At 43.9% G+C, this 24,531-nt stretch overlaps 1 protein-coding gene and 1 long non-coding RNA gene across 4 annotated transcripts in view; one reads left to right on the top strand and one right to left on the bottom strand.

The window, feature by feature from the left end:
* LOC109258468 (uncharacterized) overlaps window positions 1-24,531 on the top strand; it is a 681,144-nt gene that overhangs the window by 477,986 nt on the left and 178,627 nt on the right. The gene's annotated exons all lie outside the window — the stretch shown is intronic.
* LOC109258466 (caspase-12-like) lies at window positions 3,448-22,926 on the bottom strand. 3 transcript variants are annotated; one of them, XM_053900561.1, is made up of 13 exons: window positions 22,637-22,926; window positions 21,482-21,731; window positions 20,136-20,198; window positions 19,834-19,977; window positions 17,788-18,036; window positions 16,439-16,501; window positions 12,338-12,429; window positions 11,753-11,926; window positions 10,635-10,869; window positions 10,087-10,233; window positions 6,937-7,046; window positions 6,427-6,546; window positions 3,448-5,571 (listed from the first exon to the last, which is right to left on the bottom strand). In XM_053900561.1, the coding sequence occupies exons 2-12, from the start codon at window positions 21,687-21,689 to the stop codon at window positions 6,448-6,450; spliced, it is 1,584 nt and encodes a 527-aa protein (XP_053756536.1). In that variant the 5' UTR covers window positions 21,690-21,731; window positions 22,637-22,926; the 3' UTR covers window positions 3,448-5,571; window positions 6,427-6,447. The 3 variants fall into 3 exon arrangements, with proteins under 3 accessions (XP_053756536.1, XP_053756535.1, XP_053756537.1); XM_053900560.1 differs by having other exon boundaries at window positions 3,448-5,218; window positions 22,637-22,922; XM_053900562.1 differs by lacking the exon at window positions 21,482-21,731 and having other exon boundaries at window positions 3,448-5,218; window positions 22,637-22,920.

Below are 24,531 nucleotides of genomic sequence, written 5' to 3'. Positions count from 1 at the left end.
AAGAGGAGCAAGGGGCATTGGGGTAGCTCATTTGGTTGAGCGTCTGACTTTGGCTCAGGTCATGATCTCACCACTTGCGAGTTTGAGCCCCGCTTCAGGCTCTGTGCTAACAGCTCAAAGCCTGGAGCCTGCTTCGGATTCTCTGCCTCCCTCTCTCTCCCCTTCTCCCATTCACACTCTGTCTCTCTCTCTCTCAAAAATAAATAAACATTAAAAAATTTAAAAAAAAAGAGAGAGAGAGGAGCAAAATAAACTTAACAGGCTACAGAGGACAGCACCAGGCATGATACTCTATGATACTGGGGCTGGAATTCTACAAATTCCAGTTTACTTTGGTCAGCCTACCTCCCATTAGGTTCTGCCAATAAGGAGCGAAGAAAGAGGTAAGAAAACATAAGGACAAGAGAAGAATTTACCTGTTTCTTGATTCCTGTCAGCAGTGACCCTTCCCTTAGTTTCAGGTTAGGGATTGTCCCATTACTCCCAGAACCTGCCTCATCACACCCCCTGAAGGCAGTTGGTGGGGTCCTTTCTGCAAAGGTCTCGATTCTGCCTCGTGGGACTCCCATGTCCAGGCTTTCACACACCAATGGCTACCCCACCAAGTCCCTCATCAGATGTCCACATCCTGATTTGGCAGCATTTTGGTTTTGATAACTTCGGCGCCTCCGTCAACACCCCTCAGTCTTAGAGCTGACTGGTAGTTGCTTCCTGCAGATGCCACCTTCGTGGTCCCTTGGTATCCCGTTTCCTCGTTTTCAGACTTTGAACACTGTACTTAAAAATCTCTATGTTAAGTGTAATCTCTTTATCCATGTGGAGTTAATTCTTTTGTCTTGCGTGGACCCTGTCTGACAAATACTGTCTCTCAAAACATGTGACTGCATGGTGGAAGAGTACCCAGTAGTTGGGAAAAAATTATGAAAGAAAATTTCTTGGAGCAGCTGGTACCTGAGCTGAATCTTCAGTGAGAAAATGTTTATAAGAATGTTTTACCAAGTTCTTAGCATAAATAAAAACATTCAGATGAATATTTCTTCTCATGTTTGCTCATATTGCCACTGTTATTGCTGTTTTTGTTCAGTATTATTATTATCATTATTATTAACACTACTATTACGAGGAATAATCAGGGTTTAGACAGTTGCGAGTGTTTTGGACGTGGGGTATGTGGTCGATCCAGGAAGGAAAAATGAGTGCACATAAAGGCACGTAGAACGTGTACAGGTACATGGTGCCTGACACGGCTCAGGTAGTTCAATGGAAATGGGCTTCTGGATGGAAAGGTTGAGGGGAATAAGGACACAACAGAGTTTGTGAACTGTGAGAACATGTGTGCGTCCTGTCCTGCAGAAGATAAGGAAACAGCAAGCTGATGACTGACACTCCTTTCTGAGCAGTGTCTCTCCAATGGAGGTCTGCTTACTTTTTGGAAGACTCATGTGGATTTATGTTGACCAGGGATGAGTCTATGCACTATTTCAGATGACAGGTACAGGTCATTTGATGGGAATTGATGAGAGGGTATGGGGAGAACAGAATGGATTTGGTGATGAGGAGGTAGAATTGGCAGCATTGGTGATTGATTTGGTATCGAAGGAGAAGCAGAAGGTAATTAACATGCAAAGTGAGGTTCTGGCAAGGACAAGTGTGTGCTTGGAAATGCCAGCCGTCGACACAATGGTTCTACAAAGGGGAACAGGGCTGGACTAACATTCTTAGTTCACTGTAAAACATGGCATGTGTTTTGGTCCATTTGGGCTGCTTTAGTAAAATAGCACAGCCTGGGTGGCTTCTAAACAGCAGAAATCTACTTGGAAGTCTGAGATCGGGATGCCGGCACATTCAGGTGGAGCCCCAACAGAAGTCTCCTTGAGTCTTCAGGTGTGGGAAGGGGCCGGGGAGCTCTCTGGAGCCCCTTTTATAAGGCACTAATCCCATTCATGAGGGCCCCACCCCCTGACCTTAAACACCTCCCAAGGACCTTCTCATACCATCACACTGGGCATTAAGATTTCAACATATGGGGGCACCTCGGTGGCTCTGTCAGTTAAGCGTCCAACTCCTGATTTTGGCTCAGGTCATGATCTCAGGGTGGTGAGATTGAGTCCTGTATTGAGCTCTGCACTGACAGCATGCAGCCTGCTTGGAATTCTCTCACTCCCTCTGTCTCTGCAACTCTCTCTCAGTAAACAAACAAACAAACATTCTTTAAAGAAGATTCCAACCTATGAATGTTGTAGGGACACAAATATTCAGACATAGCAGTGTGTTTTAGATATCTATTTACATAAGCTCCGTGTATGTAGTAAATACTTCTTTTTCACCGTGACATTCTCAACAGCTCCTATTAAATCAGGCAGAGAACAATCATACAGACACTGTTTATGGAAGGTAAGATGTTTGATTGTGAAGGAAGGAATGCATTATGAATTTTTACCACACAAATAATAGATGTTCCCAAAGAAGAATCTAGAAAAAAAGGACTAGGTTTGATAAAATATGAAAAAAACTAATCCCCAATTAAACCAAAACCTAAGTTTTGTATCACTGAGAAAAAAGGTTGTATTGCGAAGCCATTTGGAAAAACATACTGTATATTTTATCTCCGTAGGTCCACATCATGATGATTTTAGATGGATTCATTCATCTAGTTGAAACTTGAATGTCTGCTCTGCACCAGGCACGGCTCTAAATTCTGTGAATACTGTCACAAAGGAAACAGAGTCACCACCCTCACGGTGCTTATATTCTCATGGAGTGAGATGAACATATAAATAGTAGACAAATTACGTAGTGTGTCATAAGTAATGAGTACTGTGGAAAAATCAAGAAGGGTGAGGATGTTAGGAGTATCAGGGGCAGGGGAAGGCTGGCTGGGTCATTTAGACAAGTGAGGACACTGATAAGGTCTTAATTTAGTGGAAACCCCAGGAAGGGCAGTAGTAAGTCATACAGTTATGGGGTGTAAGGGGCGATTGGTTTAGGCAAAGGGGTTAGCAGATTCTGAGATAAGAATGTGCCTGTCAGGTGAGAGGCACAGTCCTGGCTGGGCTGGAAGCCAGAGAGGTGGCCCAGTTAGTGGTTCCTGTGAGTCTCTGCAAGACCCCCCATAGACCTGGTGGACAAGAGGAAGCACCAGTTAACATTTAACTTGTTTGCAGTGACCTATAAGCGTGGGATGAGACGCTTAGCTGGTTTAGAAAGCAAACAAACATCAGAATAATTTTGATTTTGGGCCTGAGAAATTAACAAGAGAGAGTACACATCGTGCTGGTGCAGATATAGGAAAATGAGCCATCGTGCATTCAGCTCAGGGGGAGTGCACATTCAGACAATTTTTTGAGCTCTACCCTACGTAGAAAATTTGAATTTTAATGCTTTTGACCCTGTCATTTTAGTTCTGAGAGTTTATTCCAATAGTATTATCAGAGAGCAACTTAGAGATATATTTAGGAGGAAACTTTTATTATAAAATTGCATAAGATAACACATTTGGAAATTACTGAACTTAGTAAAATACATTCTCATCCATCCATTAAATTCAATATTAGGCAGGGGCGCCTGGGTGGCTCAGTCAGTTGGGCGTCCGACTTCGGCTCAGGTCATGTTCTCATGGTTTGTGGTTTGAGCCCCGCGTCGGGCTCTGTGCTGACAGCTCAGAGCCTGGAGCCTGCTTCGGATTCTGTGTCTCCCTCTCTCTGGCCCTCCCCCACTCACACTGTCTCACTCCCTCTCTCAAAAATAAACATTAAAAAAAATTTTTTTTAATTCAGTATTAGGCAGCCATCAAATGTGGAAGCAATCTCTGGCAGAGACAGTCAAAGGGACCCAATATCTGCTTTCCCCCATTTCTTAATAGAAACTCCCATGGGTTTTTTTGCTAGGAATTTGACACATGGAATAAATACTTCATTTCTCAACTTCTATGCAGCTGTGAGTTACTTTGGACCCAGTGGTGGTTCTTGGTTTATAGGAAGAGAAGACTTCCTGAAAGGGAGGGGGCCTGTGTCTGCTGGTTCTTCCTCTTTCTTGCTGACTAGGCTGCACTTTTGTTGACCTTAAGAGCTGTAGCTCCAACAGCTGGAGATGTGACCTTTAGAATATAAGGGGCTGAGTGTAAAGGGACAGGAAGGAGACTCTACCCAGCCCCCAGTCAGCCCTTGATCGCCTTCCCCCACCCTCTTAAGCTTAGGCTATGTATATTACTGATGCTTCACATCTCCCTTTAATCCTAGATGGTAATTTTGAATCAACACAAGTGCAGGTCCTAGAGTATCTTACACAGTTAGCTTTCTAAATTCATCTGTGAGTTTGTGTATGTAGAGAGAGAGGAAGTAAGACCACAGGATGGAAGAGAGAGAACATAAATCATTTCATGGAACTTGATTTTCACTTCCCTCTTTGTCACTTTCAGTTCTAAAGGGATATTTTTACATAATCTCCATGTCCTCAAGATTCAAACAAAATAAAGTTTTTTTTTGTTTTTTTGTTTTTTTGTTTTTTTTTTTTACTGATTATACACATTGGCTTTCATCTATAGTTTGAAAGTTAATGAGTATACAGATGCAGATACATATGGGTACTTTTTTTAAAAAAATCAACATTTTGATAATAAAAACATACTACTAAGAAATAAATTCACACTGGCCTTTGTATATGTTTTTAGGAGAACTCATAAGTGAACTCAGGGACAAAGATTTTTCACATTCTAGGAATCAAAAAAAAAATACTACTTGTAGTTCATTAAAAAATATTATCAAAATATCCTATGGCCAAGTTAGAAATGAGTCAAAATAAATGAGAATTCAGTCTATAATGTAAATGTCCCAAGTCAAATGTTAGTAATAGTCTTCCAAATGGAGAGTACGTGAATGATCCTTTATAACAGAGAAGAGTTTATCCCGAGAATATGATCCTTGCCTAATACCAGGACACCTATTAATGTAATCACTTAGTCATTAAATATTTTTTAAATGTTTTTCTATACTTAAACTTTGTTTTGCAATGAAAATGTTTTACCCTTACAATAACGTGAGAAAACAAACATAATTTTTTAAAAATGTAGTAAGTACTAACTCAGCAACAATATGACATTGATTTTCACTTGGCCTTGGTTGAAGGTGGGCATTTGGGAAGTTTCGTATAAAAATAGTCACGAGCAGACATTGCCCTTTTAAAGTAGTAGATTCGTCGAGTACATAATGGCCCAGTTTCCCTGGAAAAGTAGAGAGAAGGAAACATAAGGAAAGGGGTTATAGGAGGTAAGGTATAAACAGAACTGATGCCTACCATGAGTTGTGCCTTCACAAAAGGGCTATGGGCCCGTCACCCCCAGAAGGGGAGGTCCGCACTAGGGTCTCATTGCCTCGGTGCAGACCCAGCAGCCTCCAGCTGACACTGTGGTACAGGCAGTCCTCATCACAAACACAGGAGGAATGAAACTCAGCCAAACTGACTTCTCTGGGAGGACGCCTCACGCCAGCTGTACATGAACATCCAGTTTTTTTGTGCAAGCTTCGGATCTAAATATCTTCCACTCACTAGGTAGGTCCTTGAGAGACATTAAGACTGGAGGGAAACATTAGACTTATAATTTCTTATAATTTCATATGAAACCAGGGTTTTCCCAAGGGTCATTAAGAACATGGGGACGATGGGAATGCAAGCTGGTGCAGCCACTCTGGAAAACAGTATGGAGGTTCCTCAAAAAATTAAAAATAGAACTACCCTATGACCCAGCAATTGTGCTACTAGGCATTTATCCAAGGGATACAGGTGTGCTGTTTCGAAGGGACACGTGCACCCCCATGTTTATAGTAGCACTGTCGACAATAGCCAAAGTATGGAAAGAGCCCAGATATCCATCGGTGGATGAATGGATAAAGAAGATGTGGTGTATATGTATACAATGGAGTATTACTTGGCAATCAAAAAGCATGAAATCTTGCCATTTGCAACTACATGGGATGGAACTGGAGGGTATTATGCTAAGTGACATTGGTCAGTCCGAGAAAGACAAGTATCATATGACTTCACTCATATGAGGACTTTAAGAGACAAAACAGATGAACAGAAGGGAAAGGAAGCAAAAATAATATAAAAACAGGGAGGGGGACAAAGCATAAGAGACTCTTAAATATGATGAACAAACAGAGGGTTACCGGAGGGGGTGTGGGAGGGGGGATGGGCTAAATGGGTAAGGGGGCATTAAGGAATCTACTCTTGAAATCATGGTTGCACTATATGCTAACTAATTTGGATGTAAATTTAAAAAAAATTAAGAATTATGTTGAAAAAAAAAAAGAACATGGGGACAGGACAGTACTAGGCAGCTACACCCTGTCACTGTCCTCCATTATGTCTGTATTTGACACACAGGCTCTGAGCAGGGAGCTCCCAAGTCCACTTCTTGGAAGCATTTACCTGAGATGCTGTGTATGAGTTTTAATTCCCAGGGAAGAGGTAGAAGTATCGTGTCATGGAGAGTCTCTCAATCGTGGGCATCTGGGTAATTATATTTGGAGTCTCGAATGAATATTGAACCTAAGGCAGGAAAGAAAATCTTTAGATACTTCCTAAAAGGGAAATCTGGACTTGTCTCTCAGGAGTCACAGAATTTGTGGTATGTTTTAAGGCTGTGGCCAGGGGGGTATACACAGAAGAAACGTTTAGCTTTTCCTTGGCTATAGTACATCCATGCATGATAGAGTATCCTCAAGCATTTTCTGAATAAACAAGGCCATCAGAATCAGAGAAACTCACACTGGTTCCGTGCAATATTTCCCCAAAACCTCCTCTTTAAACAAATGTGGAGTACAGGAAGGAATGCCAAGATGGCCTAAGAGCTTTCAGGATTCCCCACCCACCCACCCACCAAAAAAAATTGAGAATGGTTGCCCAGTCATGACATGGAAAAAAACAGAAGACCTGTACCTTTCGGAAAATCTCCTCCAAATGATGACAACAAGAATACATTTTGAAGTAGCGGATAAGATGGGAAATGAAGACAGAGCCATCTGTGTTCAGTCTCCAGGAAACGTTATCTGCAAATAAAAGGTATTAAAATACTGGGAGATGTGGCCTTTGTGTTGTGTGTGGAAGACTCTTAGAGTCAGAGCTTTTGGGCATAGTTTGATTTTAGTGCTTTGGAGGAGAGAGAAAGGCAAAGCTGGGACCTCCAGTGTCCCCAGGAGGCGCAGAGAAAACCGTCATAGACTCTCAGTCATCAACCCTGTTCATGCTCTTAGAGCCAAAGTTACCTGCCTCGGACTGCAAGTAGTGGAAAAGAAACTAATTCCTGTCGTGCCATTATGGACCTCCTCTTTGTTCTGTTTTCTCCTGTAATATTTTGCTCGTTTTTTATTGTGAACATCTCTTGAGCTACCACTTTTCGTGACCATTGCAATGTGATCAAATCTCTCCCATCGTCAAAAAGCTAATAGTCTAATGGTCACTTTATCTGCAGCTACCTTCCTGTTCCTTCCTCCTTTTAATGGTTGCATTCCTCAGGTTTGTCTCTCCCCACCGTCTTCACATCCTCAAGCCCTAGCCTGCTCACCCGTCTGCTGTCTCCCCCACCACCCTGACTTTACCAAGTCACTTTCCCCAAGGCCATCCATGGCCTCCACGTCATTTAATCTCATGGTCACTCGCTGGGTTTCACCTGATCTCTCTCATTCAAATCAGAAACTGGCCATAAGTCCAGTGGAGGCTTTCTTGGTCACACTGACCACACATACATACCCTTACTTTTCTTTCTTATGCCCTGATAGGAAACTTCCTGAGCCCAACTTGCAAATACTCTGCCTCCCAGCTTGACCTCTGCCATCCACAAGCCTCAGCTTTGGGATCTCGTCTCCATCTGTTCTCTGCTCCTGTATAATTTCATCCATTTTTAGACTATGAGATATAATTCTCAGCCACCACCTCCCGAATCCTGGTGCCATTCTCTTTTCTGAGGTACACAGCTTTGTAACTCTCTCTGTTTCATCTGGAAATATGCCAAAGGCATCTCACACTTTCTGGCAGGATTCCTGTTTTAATGAACACGCCATGACCATCCCTTGAGTCCTCTGTGTCATCCCTTCTTACTCACCTGCCACATCCTCCCAACACTGGGTCCTAGACATTTTATACACTAATTCCTTCTGGATTCAACAGCTGTGTCTTCCCGAGACTGCCATTAATAGCTGTGGCCAGTAACCCTGCAGTAGCGTTTTAACCCGCCTCCTTTATTTCCTGCTGTACTGTAATCCATTCCCCACAGAATCCCCGGAGTAGTTATATAAAAATGATAATCTTGGGGCGCCTGGGTGGCTTAGTCGGTTAAGCATCTGACTTCGGCTCAGGTCACGATCTCACCGTTCATGAGTTCAAGCCCGGCATCGGGTTCTGTGCTGACAGCTCAGAGCCTGGAGCCTGTTTCGGATTCTGTGTCTCCCTCACTCTCTGTCCCTGCCTCACTCGTGCTCTGTCTCTCTCTGTCTCAGAAATAAATAAACATTTAAAAAAATTAAAAAAAAATAAATAAAAATGATAATCTTACCATTTCATTGCTTAAGTTTCACCAAAACTTCCTATTACTATTAGTATAAAGTAATATTAGTAATAAAGTATGTAAACAGAAAAGATCAAATCCTTCCCGAACCTATGAGGCCCCAAATCGCATGACCCCTCCTGACCTCTCCAACCTCCCTCTCAGCACTGAGCCCCAGCTCTGTGCTCCAGATATACTGGCCCAGTTTTCCAGGCTCCTTTCTTTCCCAGGTCCTCTGTGCTTTTTCTGTCTGGAATGTTCCTCGCTTACCCTTGACATAGTTAACTCCTTCATCTTTCAACACGTTTTTCCTCAAAGCACCTAGCACAGTCAAGAGACAGTCAGTATCTACTTGTGAGACGTGGGTGTATATTTTCCCCTGAGTTAACCTCTGCCTCTCTGCTCCGACCATATGCTCCATGAGGTTCAGTAAGCACATCTGCTTCACTTGTGGATCCTACACCCTGTGCTCACTCCACCTTAGCGGGTCGTTACGTGTGCAAAAATGAAAGCAAGAACTTTACATGTTAGACCGCATTTCCTTAAGTAAGTTAAAGAGTCTCTTAGATACATACCAGCCCATATATGCCTTCTTAACTTCCTTTAATTGCCAAAAGTATAGAGCTCTTTTTTCAAATAAAGTTTTATTTAAACTCCAGTATGTAAAACAAAGAGAAGTATGACTGTTCCAGGTACCGAGTGGGTGTTCCCTGCATAGCCTTTTCCTGTCAGATGACACTCAGAGGGTCCTCCAGTCCCTTGCTGCTCATGTGTGGCCATGGGCGGACAGCACTAGCCTCACCACAGGGTGTTTTGAAAGGCACCATCTCGCCACCCGCCCAGACCCACTGAATCAGAACCCTGCCTGTAATATCATTCCAAAGGGATGTCTGTGCACATCACAGTTTGTAATCACTGCAGTAGAGGACTTATAACTGTGGCTTTGTAAACAAGATTCTTGAAAGTGCCCTGGTTCTCTAAATCACCCCAATGTCGTGGGTGACTGTTAAATAGATTTTCTGCAGGTTTGACCACGATCAGCTCAGTATATCTTGTGTTTCTATCTCCTACTTTGTCTTTGCTGCCAAAGGAGGATTTTCAGTCTTGGCTGCATGATGCTGAAGTCAGGCATTTGAATATTAACTAATTTTTTTAGATTAGAGTCAAATAATAATGTAAGAGGTTCTGGAATGTGTGAAGAAAGTACTACAGTTTTACTGATTACCTGTTTAATTGCTAGCAGGTGATGAGGTAGACCAAATCATGTGCCATTGCTGTCTGAACAAACAAAAACAACTCTGATTTATAGTTAGACTATTGTAACACTGGATCCTCATAAAACTCCGGTTTATTTTGAATGTTTCCTCCAAAATGAAGACTTCTAGCTTTCTAGTTATAAAAACCTCCATATTTTAAATCTATTCTCTGCCTAAAATCTATCATGAAGGAAGAGATGTTTTTCAATCAGCAATCACATAGGATCACAGCCAGGCCTGTGATCTGGAAACTAACAGGAGATCGAGAAGCTTCTGTCTGAAGTCACTTACGTGGAGTCGAAGATTTGAAAGCGATGAAGTCCTTCTCCACATGGGTCTTTTGTACGGCATCACTGAAGATGTACGGTGCTGAGGGCTGGTTTTCCGGCCATGCACAGGCTTCTCCCACATCTGTCACCCAGACAGCCCCGTTGCCTTCTGGGAGAGACACCCTTGTCTTACAAAAGATGTTACAGACACAGACACACAAAATGTCTCTTAACCCTTATACCTTTACTTCAATACATTTCCATCTGGAATTTATTAAAAATGCCAGTATCTTCCTGATAGAAAAACTGCCTCACTGACTGGGAACTACACAGAGGCCACTTAAGTTTAGTAGAACCTAGTCCCAGATGATCGGGACACGTGCTGTTATTCTAGCGTACTTAACACTTGTTCAACAACGATACGGGCTTCGTATCTTTCTGGAGCAGGCCAAAGTGCCGTTCTACAGCGTGGTTTCTCTGCCTCAGCCCTGGGAAGGCGAAGGCTGGACACCAGGCTAATCACAGAAAAAAGTGGATGGCCACCCCCTGCGTCGCCCAGCTCCAACTCACTGCCTCGGCAGGCCTGCATGATGATGACCTTCGGTTTGTCTTTTAGGTTCCTACAGTTGCGGTTGTTGAAAATCTGGAAGATGGTGTCGTCTTGAAGGATATCTGGCTCTTCCTCCCTGTGCTTTGTCCCACAGATCCCGTCCAGGATGCCGTGTGACATCAACACCAGGAACGTGCTGTCTGAGAAGCGGTGCTCTGGGCGGGCGGCAAAGTGCTTCAGCTCGACCTTCATTTCCTGAAAGAGTTTCCAGACTTACCACCTGGGAGCTGTCTGTGTCTACTTTGTGCTCACACGGTACATGGACTTTACACACACACACTCAAGAGGGAGAGAGAGACAGCAGAAATGGAGTGATCAGACGATTTGGACAGCATGGAATTGTACGAGAAATTATGTTCTGACATACAGCCAGAAAGCTGGATGCATGGAATGGAAAAGCAGGGTTTTTTCATACAGCGTGTAGCCCGGTGGTGTTCAGTAGATCCTTAGACTGAGGGAGATGCTAGGAGGTGGAGTACAGGGAGGGACACGTGAGGTGATGGGTCTCCTGCCAAAGGCTTTGCTTTTCACAACCGTGTTACAGGCTGCAATTGCCCTGAGGTTTCATTAAACAAAGAGTGAGACAGAGACAGAGACGGAGGGACTGTTTCCACTGACATAGAGACGTGAACAGATTCCTTGCTAGGTTTAAAATGGTTTGTCTAAAGCCTCCCGTGGTATTTTTTTTGGACGAAGCCAGAATCACAACTTCTGTGTATGTATATGTACAAAACTTGTTTTGTTTTGTTTTTTAACCGCCTACTTGGCTTCACATTCACACACATGATACTGAAATTATAAAGGCCTCAGAGTCGTGTCTCACATAGACTATCAAGTGATGGGTGTCTCCAAAACTGAGAGCATTAGCAAGAGCCAGCCTGTTTAGTGAACTACTGCCATCTAGGTCTTGGCCTTCAGAGTGTACGTTGGGAGAGGCTGGGGTACAGGATGCCCGTTCTAGAGAAATGCAGTTTCTGTAACATGCGCTCCGTTCTGACAGCCGCCAAGGAAGAAGTCCAGGAAGGAGATGAAAGGAGGGACACTCATCCCAACTCATCCCACTCTCTGGGGCCATTACCTGAGCGGTGAGATTTTCCTTTATAACCACTGAATATCCAAGGTTCTCCAGCAGATCTCGCATCCCCGAAATGTCCTTTTCACAGCCTACTCGCTCAGAAAGATAATCGAATGTTCTATTGCAAATGATGAGAGCCAGGCGCATTCGGCTCTTCTTCTCCATCACTGGATAGATCTGCAGTTAACCGACACAGAGTGAGTTGCACCCAGCCTCCCCACTTTTACCTCCAAATCCTATGCAAAATAAGCCCTTACAATTATAGATTGGATGGCTGGAGGACTTGGGGATGGAACTAGGGATTCATGAACAAGGCACCAGACTAAAAACGTGTAGTAGTTCTGAGTACACACTCCGGAAACCTTGCTTTGGTTCACTGGTGGTGAGGAGTTTAAAGTATGTTTGAGGATGGGATGAAACAGACAGGAAACCTGATGTAAGGGCCCCTTAATTAGATAACATGATTGAATAGCATCCTATGCCTTTGGGGCTGATCCTAAGGCATCTGTAGCAAGAACTGAAATTTCCAGTGAGTTCCATGTTGTTTGAGTGGACAACCTTGTGTGCCCCTATTCCAAAGTATATTACCTCATGTGCCATTATTGTCTTTGGTTCCTTAAAATGGATACAAGGACAAAGCTTCAGCACATTGATTTGGGAAGCCTGGGTTACCTGAAAAACTACAAGAGAAAAAATTACTCATTAAGGAGTAGCACCCACTATCTAGCAGTCATGAGGATCTTTTCACCGGGCTCTCATTCTTAGCAAATGCTCACCGCCATCCCTTCAAAAGGCTTAATGAAACAACAACAAAAAAATCATTTTGTATTACAAATGACAAAAAGAGAAATCTTCAGTACTACCATCTTTCTTTCTGCTTCTTACTGACCCCACGGACAACTTTTGTTTTTGTCAGTGGTCATGGCATTGAGCAACCTTTCAATCCCCGTGCATTAGTCTCACGCAGACACAGTACCTAAGATTTGGAAGGAAGCCTAATGTTCATGTGGCCTGGTCAAGTGATTATTCAGTTATTTAACTCCACTAAAATATCCCTACTGTGCACATTATTGCCACCAGTGCAGTGTCTCCACTAACAGAGACCCTGCAGAATTCTAAAGCATTTTGACCAATTCTGAGGATCCTGAAGTGTGAGCTTTCTAAGCACTGGTGTATATAGTTCCTGCATTGGAACCATCGAGACAAATGTCTCCTTCCTTTTCCCGTGAAAGCTCACTAATACTTCTACGGCTTCTCTCCTCGTGTTTCGATCACTTTATGTAAATGTGCCCCTAAAAACTATGAACATAATTGCTCTTAATTGTGCTTGCTGTATGGTAGGCTTCATTAGGACAGGGAAGATGTGTTTAATCTCTGTATTTCCTATGCCTAGAATGATTATCTGGCACAGATGAAAAGCCTACAACCACTTATTAATGAGTAGTTACCTTCCAATACTTGAAAATAGCTACCAGGCATCTTTCCCTTTTCTTGTTGTAGTTTTCCCGTAGGGAAACAAGCCTTCCGGTCCTTCCAGTATTGCTGGGTAAGAACAGTTTCATCTTCTGAACCAACAGGTCTGTTCGTTTTCCCACACGTCTGCCCACCTGCTGTCCTTCCCCTCCTGTGACAAAGGACGGCACATTCTTCCTCCTGGCCGAGGGTGGAGACTGTACTTACGTTCCTGCTCCATTTCCTCTCACCTGCGAGAATTGTACTCGGGTGTTTCCTCGTCCCCGTCTTCTGCATCATCTGTACCCCTTCTTGCCTCTGCTGTGCTCTCCCTGCTGGCGTATCACATGCCTTGATATCCCTTTATCTGTTACGCACTCTGCCCCTGCACTTGGTGTCCCATCCAGCTATTGTGTTTCGCCGCTCTGCTTCTCAGTACAATTTGTTAATTGTACTATTTTCATCTCTCATTCTCTTTTCTTCACGCGGTAGACACTGACTGTCATTTTCAACACTTAAATGCTTGAGATTGAGGTCACCACTGGCCATCTGTTGCTTCTTGAGCATTCAAACGTGGTCGAGCACACCTTCCTCCTTGAGCAGGGTTCACCAGGCTTCAGAGGCTCTGCGTGCGGTAACCGTCCTCTCTCAAGCTGGATGCCCTTCGCCGGCCTTGTGCTTCCTCCACGCCTCCCAGAGTTGGGTCTTTCTACATTGAACCCTCTAAGATGTTCTGTCAGCATCTCTCCCCAGGTGGCCTCTTCCAGACATGTCATCCTAAATACTGTCTACATGCTGCTGAATCCTGAGATTTACTCCCGTGCCTGGTCCCCCTGTGAACCACGCGGCTGAATCTACCTGTGTATTCAACACGTACCCTTGGATGTGATCCAGGCAACAAAGTAAATGTGTAGAGAGAAGGACTCCTGATATTCGCCCACTCCTACAAATAGGTTTTTCCTCAGATTTCTCTCTACTACAAGTTTTTTGCTATCTCAGTTCCTCACACCCTTCACCTAGTTGCCTACCCAAAACACAGAATCATCCTTGGTTCGTCCTCTTCCTTATTTAGCCCACAGCCAGTCCAGCATAGTTTTTGTTGACTCTCCATCCCAGAGAGCTCCAGATTTGACTACCTGACATCTTCCCTACCATGACACCAGCCGAAAGCTATGATCTCTTCACTGAAACATTTGAACACATTTGACCTTTCTGATGCTATGCCGGTTTATCACTCCTCCACCTAAAAACTTCTAAGGGCCTTTCTATTGCAAATACAATCCCGATACTTTCCCACTCTCTAAAAGGCTCTAAATAGTATGGTAGCTCCAAGCTGAGACCGTAACAGCTCCTTCTACCACGTCCCTCCTAATCTCCTACTCTCCCATCAGATTGATCTTGGGACATGGTAAGACCATTTCTGACTGAGAGCTCTTGGGATTGTTTCCTCCTTCCCTGCAAGGCCTTGGCCTCAGAGTATGACACATCCCATCCCAACTGGTCACATTGTCCTGAATATCACATCAGATGAGTTCTCATAGCTCTTCATCCTGGCCCACATGCCTCGCCTCTTTTCTCTCGTCCATCCCCTGAATTACGCTTGTATTTTGGTCATTCTTACTATATAAATACCTTCACTGCACCGTAAACTCCATAAAAGCAGGATCTTTATTTATCTCGCTTCCTGCTATAAACACAGTGATTAGAACAGCATACATAGGTTTTTAGCTAATATATGCATATATACATATGGATATATGAATAGATAAGACAGTGAATAAAGATGGCAAAATGTTTATGCCTTTGTAAGCTTGTCCAGAACTCCTGAAAACATGCTAATCCAAACACAACAGCGCTATCACTCCTTCCTAGACGCTATGATTCTCGGATGTGGTTCAGTAAGTCATCAGTTTCTTTAGTGATCACACGGTATATGTGACCAGTCTTGTTGTGCTTTTCTTAACGTGTTTCTTTTCCCTTTTTTATTTTATTTTTTTACATTTTATTTATTTTTGAGAGAGAGAGAGAGAACAAATCGGGAAGAGGCAGAGAGACAGGAAGACACAGAATCTGAAGAAGGCTCCAGGCTCTGAGCCATCACTACAGAGCCCGATGTGGGGCTCGAACCCACAAACTGTGAGATCATGACCTGAGCCAAAGTAGGACACTTAACCGACTGAGCCACCTAGGGGCCCCTTAGCGTGTTTTTCTTAACCACATCCTTGTTCTATTTGCAGTTGTTAGTTGATCTCTCTTTGATGCTTTATTTATCTTTATAGATGTTATTAATCAATCTCATTTAAAAATAGGAGTCTCAGAAAAGTTGAGGTAATTCCACCGGGGAACGTGGTTAGTCAGGGGCAATGATGGGCTCAGTGCAGAGATGGCTTGTGTTTTATTCCAGCTCTCTTTCTGTTGCCCAGTAGGGGCCTCTCTGTCTGCCTCAGCTCATCTAGTGTCACCACGTGTCCATGATGCTGCCTGTCCTAGGAGAACCCATGCCTACGACCCCCAGCCTTCTTCCCCAATTCATGATCTTCACTTTCACTTCCAGATTCTCAGAAGATGGAGAGCAGGGATGTAAGTGTTGACCTTGCTTGTGACCTGGGGGTTGTGAGGAAGTCAGAAAAAACCCAGAGTTTCTGGGGCACCTGGGTGGCTCAGTTGGTTGAGCGTCCAACTTCGGCTCAGGTCATGATCTTGCAGTTTGTGGGTTTGAGCCCTGCGTTGGGTTCTTTGCTGACAGCTCAGAGCCTGGAGCCTGCTTCTGATTCTGTGCCTCCCTCTCTCTCTGCCCCTCCCCAACTCATGCTCTGTCTGTCTCGGTCTCAAAAGTAAATAAACATTAAAAAATTTTTTTTAAATAAATAAATAACCCAGAGTTTCGGGAACCGATCCCAGTGGTCTTTCCCCTGTGACTTAGGGCCTCTGTAATGTAGGGCCTTATCCTGAGTGAGCTTTGAAGGTTTCCAAGAGCCATTTGGTTTGGTGGCTTCCACTATAGGGAGAGCCAATGCCTGGGCTGACAGCATTTTTCTTTTTCTTCACTTTGTTCACATTTACTTCAGATTCCAAAGTGGAATGAAGAAGAAGTTAAATATCAATGCTCTTCTCTGTAGATTATTTGCAGAGATGGTAACTGAAAATTCAGGTTTCCTAGCTCTTTAATGCAGGGCCTGAGGACACCTCTAGAGGTCTGAAGGTTTTCATTGTGGTGTGAGATTTGAAGGCACTTACCTGTTGAGGAGGAAAATGATTTGATTTTGCCAGATTCATCCCTCTCATTTTCATCAAGAATTTCTGAAATAATTGAAAAGAAGATTTGTTAGCAGACCTAAGTTTCTAGAACCTCCATACTTGAAACTCTTTCCCTCGTGATCACAAGTAAATGACTCTGTTCAGCATGGGCCTTCCCTATGAAGCATGGGAATTTGGCTCATTTTCTAAGCTCCAGCTTTGCTTCTTAAGGCCTGTGACTTTATGCCAAGTGAAGGAGGAGGCAGAGGTTCCATGAAACAACGAAGGGCTCATTATGCTCCTGCTCATGTGATTTCAGGAATAATCAAATTCTTTAATCACAGTTTTCTGCAATAGCATTTTTCGTTCTGAGGAAGGAAAGTGCACATCTCTGTAAAGTTAGTCTTTGAGTAACGACAGAATAATCCCAGAAGGATGTTGCAGGCTTTGAGAATATACTCATGTGTATATTATACTGTAGAGAGGGACAGCAAACTGTGGCCTGCAGGCCAAACTCCATCCACACCAGTGTTGGCCAATAAAGCTTTATTGGAACATACTCACACTCACTTTGTATTTATTGTCTGTTGCTAATTTTATGCCACAGCATCAGATTGGAGTTACTGTGACAGAGAACGTTTGGTCGTAAATGCTTAAAATGGTGACGCTTGACCCTTCATAGGAAAAGTGTGCCTCCCATGCTTCAAAGACATATTGATGCGCCACGGCCCCTTACGTTCCCTCTGTACTCCTTTAACAAGGACGGATCTAGGTGCTTAGAGATTTATTCCTTGGGCTAAGCCACACGTGAGCAGACGATGTTGGATTTTTTGTTTTTATTGAACATTTCACATCTGGGAATAGGTCTCGAGTCCACAGCGTATGGCCAGTGTCCCACAGACTGGCTAAAGGCTGTCCCAGAATTTCCTAGAGCCCAAGCACCATTTACACATTGAACAGACGTTCACTCAGCACCTATTATGTGTCAGGGCTGGTTTCCAGGAGCTCGGGCTACCTTCTGGACGAAGCCGACACAGATCTATGCCTCATGGAGTTTATGTGTTAGCTGGGGAGACGCGGCACAGTGACTGAGAGAGGTTATGGAATGATTGAAGGTGACAGATGCTGAAGAGAAAAGAAAAGGTGCAGCAATATAAAGTGATTGCAGATGCTGGCAGAGGGTCTGGGGCAGACCGGGACATTTTACAGTCTTAAGTACGATAGGCAGAGAGGGGACTAGACATGTGGATAGTTGATTCTCCACTTGCAAATAGAAAATAAGAACACAGAGACCGCATAAGGAGAGCAGATACCAATGAGTTACCTGTCCTTTGACTTCAGATACTCACTTATAGTCGCCTCGCTTTTGGAACTGAAGAAATGGTTCTTTAGCATTTTGCCCACCATTTGAGTTTTCTCAGTGAGATCACCAACCAGGCCTTCAGTCTTATCCACAATGACATTCACTGTTTCCCCTAGTGTTTGTATCTCTCGTTCTTTTAACACCTTCTTTTCCTTCAAGTCCTCAAAAAAGGTACCAAGCATGCCATGGGCAATCCCCTTTTTGTCATTGATCAGATCTTGGGGTGATTTCTTGTCTGTGAGAACAATAAGATTTTAAGTATGGAAAGGACTTTGGATGTCTGATTCTAGGCCCATGGGTCTCAAATTTTTAAATGCAAAAGTATCCGAGAGCTTGTTAAGCAGAGCTCCTGGAGCTCATTCCTAGAAATCTGATTTGGTAGATCAAGGTGGAGTTTATTATTTTTATTTCTATGTTTTTGTCAACTCTCTGTCCAAAGGTGCTCCAGATTTGACCATGTGACAACTTCCCTACTATGGCAACACCAGCCGAAAGCTATGATCTCTTAATTAAAACATTTGAACACATTTGACCTTTCTGATGCTATGCTGGTTTATCACTGCTCCACCTAAAAACTTCTAAGGGCCTTTCTATTGCAAATACAATCCCGATACTTTCCCACTCTCTAAAAGGCTCTAAATAATATGGTAGCTCCAAGCTGAGACCATAACAGCTCCTTCTACCACGTCCCTCCTAATCTCCTACTCTCCCATCAGATTGATCTTGGGACATGGTAAGACCATTTCTGACTGAGAGCTCTTGGGATTGTTTCCTCCTTCCCTGCAAAGCTTTGGCCTCAGAGTATGGCACATCCCATCCCAACTGGTCACATTGTCCCAAATATCACGTCAGATGAGTTCTCATAGCTCTTCATCCTGGCCCACATGCCTCGCCTCTTTTCTCTTGTCCATCCCCCGAATTACACTTGTATTTTGGTCATTCTTACTATATAAATACCTTCACTGCACTGTAAACTCCATAAAAGCAGGATCTTTATTTATCTCGCTTCTTGCTATAAACACAGTGATTATAACAGTATATGTAGGTTTTCAGCTAATACATGCATATATACGTACGGATATATGAATAGATAAGACAGTGAATAAAGATGGCAAAATGTTTATGCTTTTGTAATCATGTCCAGAACTTCTGAAAACATGCTAATCCAAACACAACAGCGCTATCACTCCTTTCTAGACACTATGATTCTTGGATGTGGTTCAGTAAGTCATCAGTTTCTTTAGTGATCACACGGTATGTGTGACAGGTCCTGTTGTGCTTTTCTCAACGTGTCTTTCTTAACCACTTCCTTCTTCTGTTTGTGCAGTTGTTAGTTGATCTCTCTTTGATGTTTTATGCATCTTTATAGATGTTATTAATCTCCTTTAAAAATGTGAGACTCAGGGGGGCGCCTGGGTGGCTTAGTCGGTTAAGCGTCCGACTTCAGCTCAGGTCACGATCTCACAGTCCGTGAGTTCGAGCCCCGCGTCAGGCTCTGGGCTGATGGCTCAGAGCCTGGAGCCTGCTTCTGATTCTGTGTCTCCCTCTCTCTCTGCCCCTCCCCCGTTCATGCTCTGTCTCTCTCTGTTTCAAAAATAAATAAACGTTAAAAAAAATTTTTTTTTTTAAAAAATGTGAGACTCAGAAAAAAAAATGAGTCTCAGAAAAGTTAAGATAATTCTACCAGGGAACGTGGTTAGTCAGGGGCAATGATGGGCTCAGTGCAGAGATGGCTTGTGTTTTATTCCAGCTCTCTTTCTGTTGCCCAGTAGGGGCCTCTCTGTCTGCCTCAGCTCATCTAGCATCACCACATGTCCATGACGCTGCCTGTCCTAGGAGAACCTATGCCTACGACCCCCAGTTCTCCCCCAGTTCATGATCTTCACCTTCACTTCCAGATTCTCAGAAGATGGAGAGCAGGGATGTAAGTGTTGACCTTGCTTGTGACCGGGGGGAAAGTGAGGAAGTTAGCAATAACCCAGAGTTTCTGAACCTATCTCAGTGGTCTTTCCCCTGTACTGTAGGGCCTTACCCTCAGTGAAGTTTGAGGGTTCACGTGAGCCAGCAAGTTTGGTGTCTTCTACTATCGGGGGATCCATTTCCTGGGATGACTCAGCATTTTCCTCTTCTTCACTTTCTTCATATTCTTCACTTTCTTCACTTTCATCTTCATATTCTGCAGTAGAATGAATGAGAAGTTAAATATCCTTGCTCTTCTCTGTAGATTATTTGCAGAGACGGTAACTGAAAACTCAGGTTTCCTAGCTCTTTACTGCAGGGCCTGAGGACACCTCTGGAAGTTTTTGTCATCACATGAGATTTGAGGGCACTTACCTGTCGAAGAGGAATATGACCCGCTGTTGTCAGAGTCATAATTCTCAATTTCATCAAGAATTTCTGAAATAATCGAAAAGAAGATTTATTAGCAGACCTAAGTTTCTAGAACCTCCATACTTGAAACTCTTTCCCTCGCGATCACAAGTAAATGACTCTGTTCAGCATGGGCCTTCCCTATGAAGCATGGGAATTTGGCTCATTTCCTAAGCTCCAGCTTTGCTTCTTAAGGCCTGTGACTTTATGCCAAGTGAAGGAGGAGGCAGAGGTTCCATGAAACAACGAAGGGCTCATTATGCTCCTGCTCATGTGATTTCAGGAATAATCAAATTCTTTAATCACAGTTTTCTGCAATAGCATTTTTCGTTCTGAGGAAGGAAAGTGCACATCTCTGTAAAGTTAGTCTTTGAGTAACGACAGAATAATCCCAGAAGGATGTTGCAGGCTTTGAGAATATACTCATGTGTATATTATACTGTAGAGAGGGACAGCAAACTGTGGCCTGCAGGCCAAACTCCATCCACACCAGTGTTGGCCAATAAAGCTTTATTGGAACATACTCACACTCACTTTGTATTTATTGTCTGTTGCTAATTTTATGCCACAGCATCAGATTGGAGTTACTGTGACAGAGAACGTTTGGTCGTAAATGCTTAAAATGGTGACGCTTGACCCTTCATAGGAAAAGTGTGCCTCCCATGCTTCAAAGACATATTGATGCGCCACGGCCCCTTACGTTCCCTCTGTACTCCTTTAACAAGGACGGATCTAGGTGCTTAGAGATTTATTCCTTGGGCTAAGCCACACGTGAGCAGACGATGTTGGATTTTTTGTTTTTATTGAACATTTCACATCTGGGAATAGGTCTCGAGTCCACAGCGTATGGCCAGTGTCCCACAGACTGGCTAAAGGCTGTCCCAGAATTTCCTAGAGCCCGAGCACCATTTACGCATTGAACAGACGTTCACCCAGCACCTATTATGTGTCAGGGCTGGTTTCCAGGAGCTCGGGCTACCTTCTGGACGAAGCCGACACAGATCTATGCCTCATGGAGTTTATGTGTTAGCTGGGGAGACGCGGCACAGTGACTGAGAGAGGTTATGGAATGATTGAAGGTGACAGATGCTGAAGAGAAAAGAAAAGGTGCAGCAGTATAAAGTGATTGCAGATGCTGGCAGAGGGTCTGGGGCAGACCGGGACATTTTACAGTCTTAAGTACGATAGGCAGAGAGGGGACTAGACATGTGGATAGTTGATTCTCCACTTGCAAATAGAAATAACACAGAGACCACATAAGGAGCGCAGATAACCAATGAGTTACCCGTCCCTTGACCCGAGATACTCACCTAAAGCCAGCTCGCCTTTGGGACCGAAGATACTTTTCACTAACATTTTTCCTACTATTTCTGATTTCTCATTGAGATCATCAATCAGGCCTTCAGTCTTATCCACGATGAGGTCCACTCTTTTCCCTAATGCACGTAACTCTTGCTTTGTTAACGCCTTCTTTCCCTTCAAGTCCTCAATAAAGTCGTTCACCCTATTGCCGGCCATCCCCGTTTTATCGTAGGGCAGGACCTTGGGGTAATGTCTTGTCTGTGAGAACAATAGGGTTTTAGGTATGGACAGACTTTAGATATTGGATTCTAGGCCCATGGGTCTCAAATTTTAACATGCAAAAGAATCTGGGAGCTCGGTAAATAGAACTTCCTCATTCCCAGAAATCTGATCTCAGTGATCAGGGTGGAGTGTGTTATTTTCATTTCTCCCAATGTCTCAGATCATGGCAAATCTCCTCGCCCAACGACCACACTTAGAGTAGCACCAGTCGCCTTCAAGATTCTGCTCTTTTACAGGTGGAGAAAGTGAGGCTCACAGAGAGAAAGCAGCCTCACTAACTAGCTTGGTGATGGCTGACTCAGTTCTATCTCGGTGTCACCTATGATCTCTTTACTTCCTGTCACTTTTATCACTACTCGTTTAAAAACCTGCCATCATCAATAGTGTACCAGTAAAGCACGGACATATTAGCATCTGTGAAAGGACCCCTGTTTGTGTTCCGAGGAAGGGCTGCAGGGCGACTCTGGCCTCAGAGACTGAGAGAACACAGTGTGGCTGGTTTGGTCCCTGCTGTTCATGAGAGGTCACACGGGGAGCAGAAGCATGGAGGAAATGAAATGCCCCATGGACAGCCCCTCACCCTGCTGAGGACACTCGTAAAACGGGTAAGAACTCTCAGTGTGAGTTCACAGAAAGGGCTAAAATCATAGCAAAGTGTTAAGAAGATAGCTCCAGATTTTTTACATCTCCTTCCTTTTCCTAGAAGGTCTAACTTCTTGCCTAAAATACTTTGTCTGCTCGCGTACTTGCCACCGTGCCCTGAGCCCCTATCCCTTACGTCCCCAGAGTATCTCGCGAGTCCCCCTTGTCTCCCCCACTCCTCCTCCTCCTGTAATTCCCTCAAACACGGCCATAAACGATGGAAAACTGGAGCCACTCACCGGCTATTGCTGCTGAGGCTCTCTGGGCAGGAAAAGGAGTGAAAATGAAAGCAGCCTTCTATCTTTGCTCTTAGTGGATTGGCTGCTATTACCTAAATCTGAACGGGAAACTACAGCTTTTCAGGTTTCTTTGTCTTTGCAAAGAAAGAATTTGACTCGTCTTCTGATCTATACCTTATTTCCTTTGAAAAACAGGAGGCAAAACCTGGCTTTTCTTTCTTCTGTCTCACAGTTGCTGTGTTCTGTTTTGCAGTGTATTTTTGACACAGTTAATAAGTCAAATAGACCCTCGTTTGTCTCGGTGCCATCTGTCAGCCACCCAATGGCAGAGAGGCCTCACTGGACGGAGGTCTGCTCAACCCCTGAATGACGTGTGAGTTTGCAAGGCTTAACTGGAGTTGGAAAGTGACAAACAGAGGTACTCCCTGTCACTATTTTTAAAAACCCAGATAAGCGATCTTTTTTCTTCTCTTGTTCCTCATCTGCCCGCTTGTCAGTTCTGGGGAAAATGTGTATATTTCTCTTGGTTGACTCTTTTACTTAAAATTAGAGTTTTTTTTTTTTTTAACATGGGTTTGCAATTGCAATTAAGTAACACAGTTTTATGAAATGAAATAAGATCATCCACCCAAATAGTCTCACACTACAAAGTAACCCCAGTATATGCTTAGCTCGCATCATTGACAGTTTAGTTCCTGTGCTTGTAAAAAGCACTCAGTACAATACTGATTTTGTTGATGGCCTGCATCTCCAGTCTCTTTGAACCCTTTGCTCTGACTGGGAGCTCACCTATGACTTGATCTTGCCATCATCATGCAGTAAATGGACACTGCAATTCTCTGTGCCCGGGTCTTCAGAGGCACGGCACTCTTCCCCCTCTTGGACACCTGGGGTGGATTGCTAGAAGATGACAGACGTCACGTGGAGAAGAGCCCAGTGGCCCCGGGCAGGCCATCGGAGACCAGCTTCAGGCTTCCAAAGCCAGACGTTTTACAAATACATAAACGATCCCAGAAATGTCAGTAGGTTCCCTTCTGTGTGCCGGTGATCTCAGACAAATGGAGAATCCCAGAGACGAGAAGGACCACATGGGTGACTGACCCACTGAGTTTTGGGACAGTTTGTTATTCCCCAATAAATAAACACATTTACCTCTAACTTTTCCCTCATCTCGTCAGCCATTTGGTTTTTACAGTTTCTCAACGTATGACAGATATTTATAAGAATCAACACATTAGGAACTGTCTCAGTTTTTTGATGTTAGAAGCATTTCCTAGAGATATTTGCTCCTCTTCCGGAAACCCTTCATTCATTTGCCTTCCAGATCACAAGCCTGTCTTCATTCTCCCATGACGTCACTGGCTGCTTTTCTTGGTGAACTTGGCCAGTGACTTCCCATCTCAGGGCCTCTGCTCTGTCTGTCCTCCTTCACTCAGCAGCCTCAGGCAGCAGCTTGGTTTTTGGTACCGTTTATACATAGGAGGACAGCACAAAAGTTTCCCCTCCTGCCCATGCCTGCCCCCTGAATGCCGGGCTCATATAGCTGGTATCCAATGGGCATCTATTTCACTGCCTACTAGATGTCTCAGTGCCCCCAAACCTACCCCCTGTTAGAATGTTTTCCATTTTATTCTTCTAGTGTCCAAGAGTAGAACATTTAAGTCCTACACTCTGTCTCATTTTCTCCAATTCTGTCGGCTTTACCTTCAGAACGCAAGGATTGCCCTCTGCATCTGTCATCCAGATCTGGACTGCCCTCAACTCTGAATTTTTGCCATAGCCTTCCAAGTCCTCTTTCTGGGTCTACCTTGGCCTCATCCTTCCCATTCTCATCTCCACCCGGGAGCCAGACTGATCTCGATAAAATGTGACTCTGACCATTTAATTCATTCATC

Source organism: Panthera pardus, unplaced genomic scaffold (genome assembly GCF_024362965.1).
Source record: "Panthera pardus isolate Hobbes unplaced genomic scaffold, ASM2436296v1 HiC_scaffold_12, whole genome shotgun sequence".
In the NCBI taxonomy this organism is placed as follows: Eukaryota; Metazoa; Chordata; class Mammalia; order Carnivora; family Felidae; genus Panthera; species Panthera pardus.
Note: the sequence above shows the minus strand (reverse complement) of the source record. Positions and strands in the feature narration are given on the sequence as shown.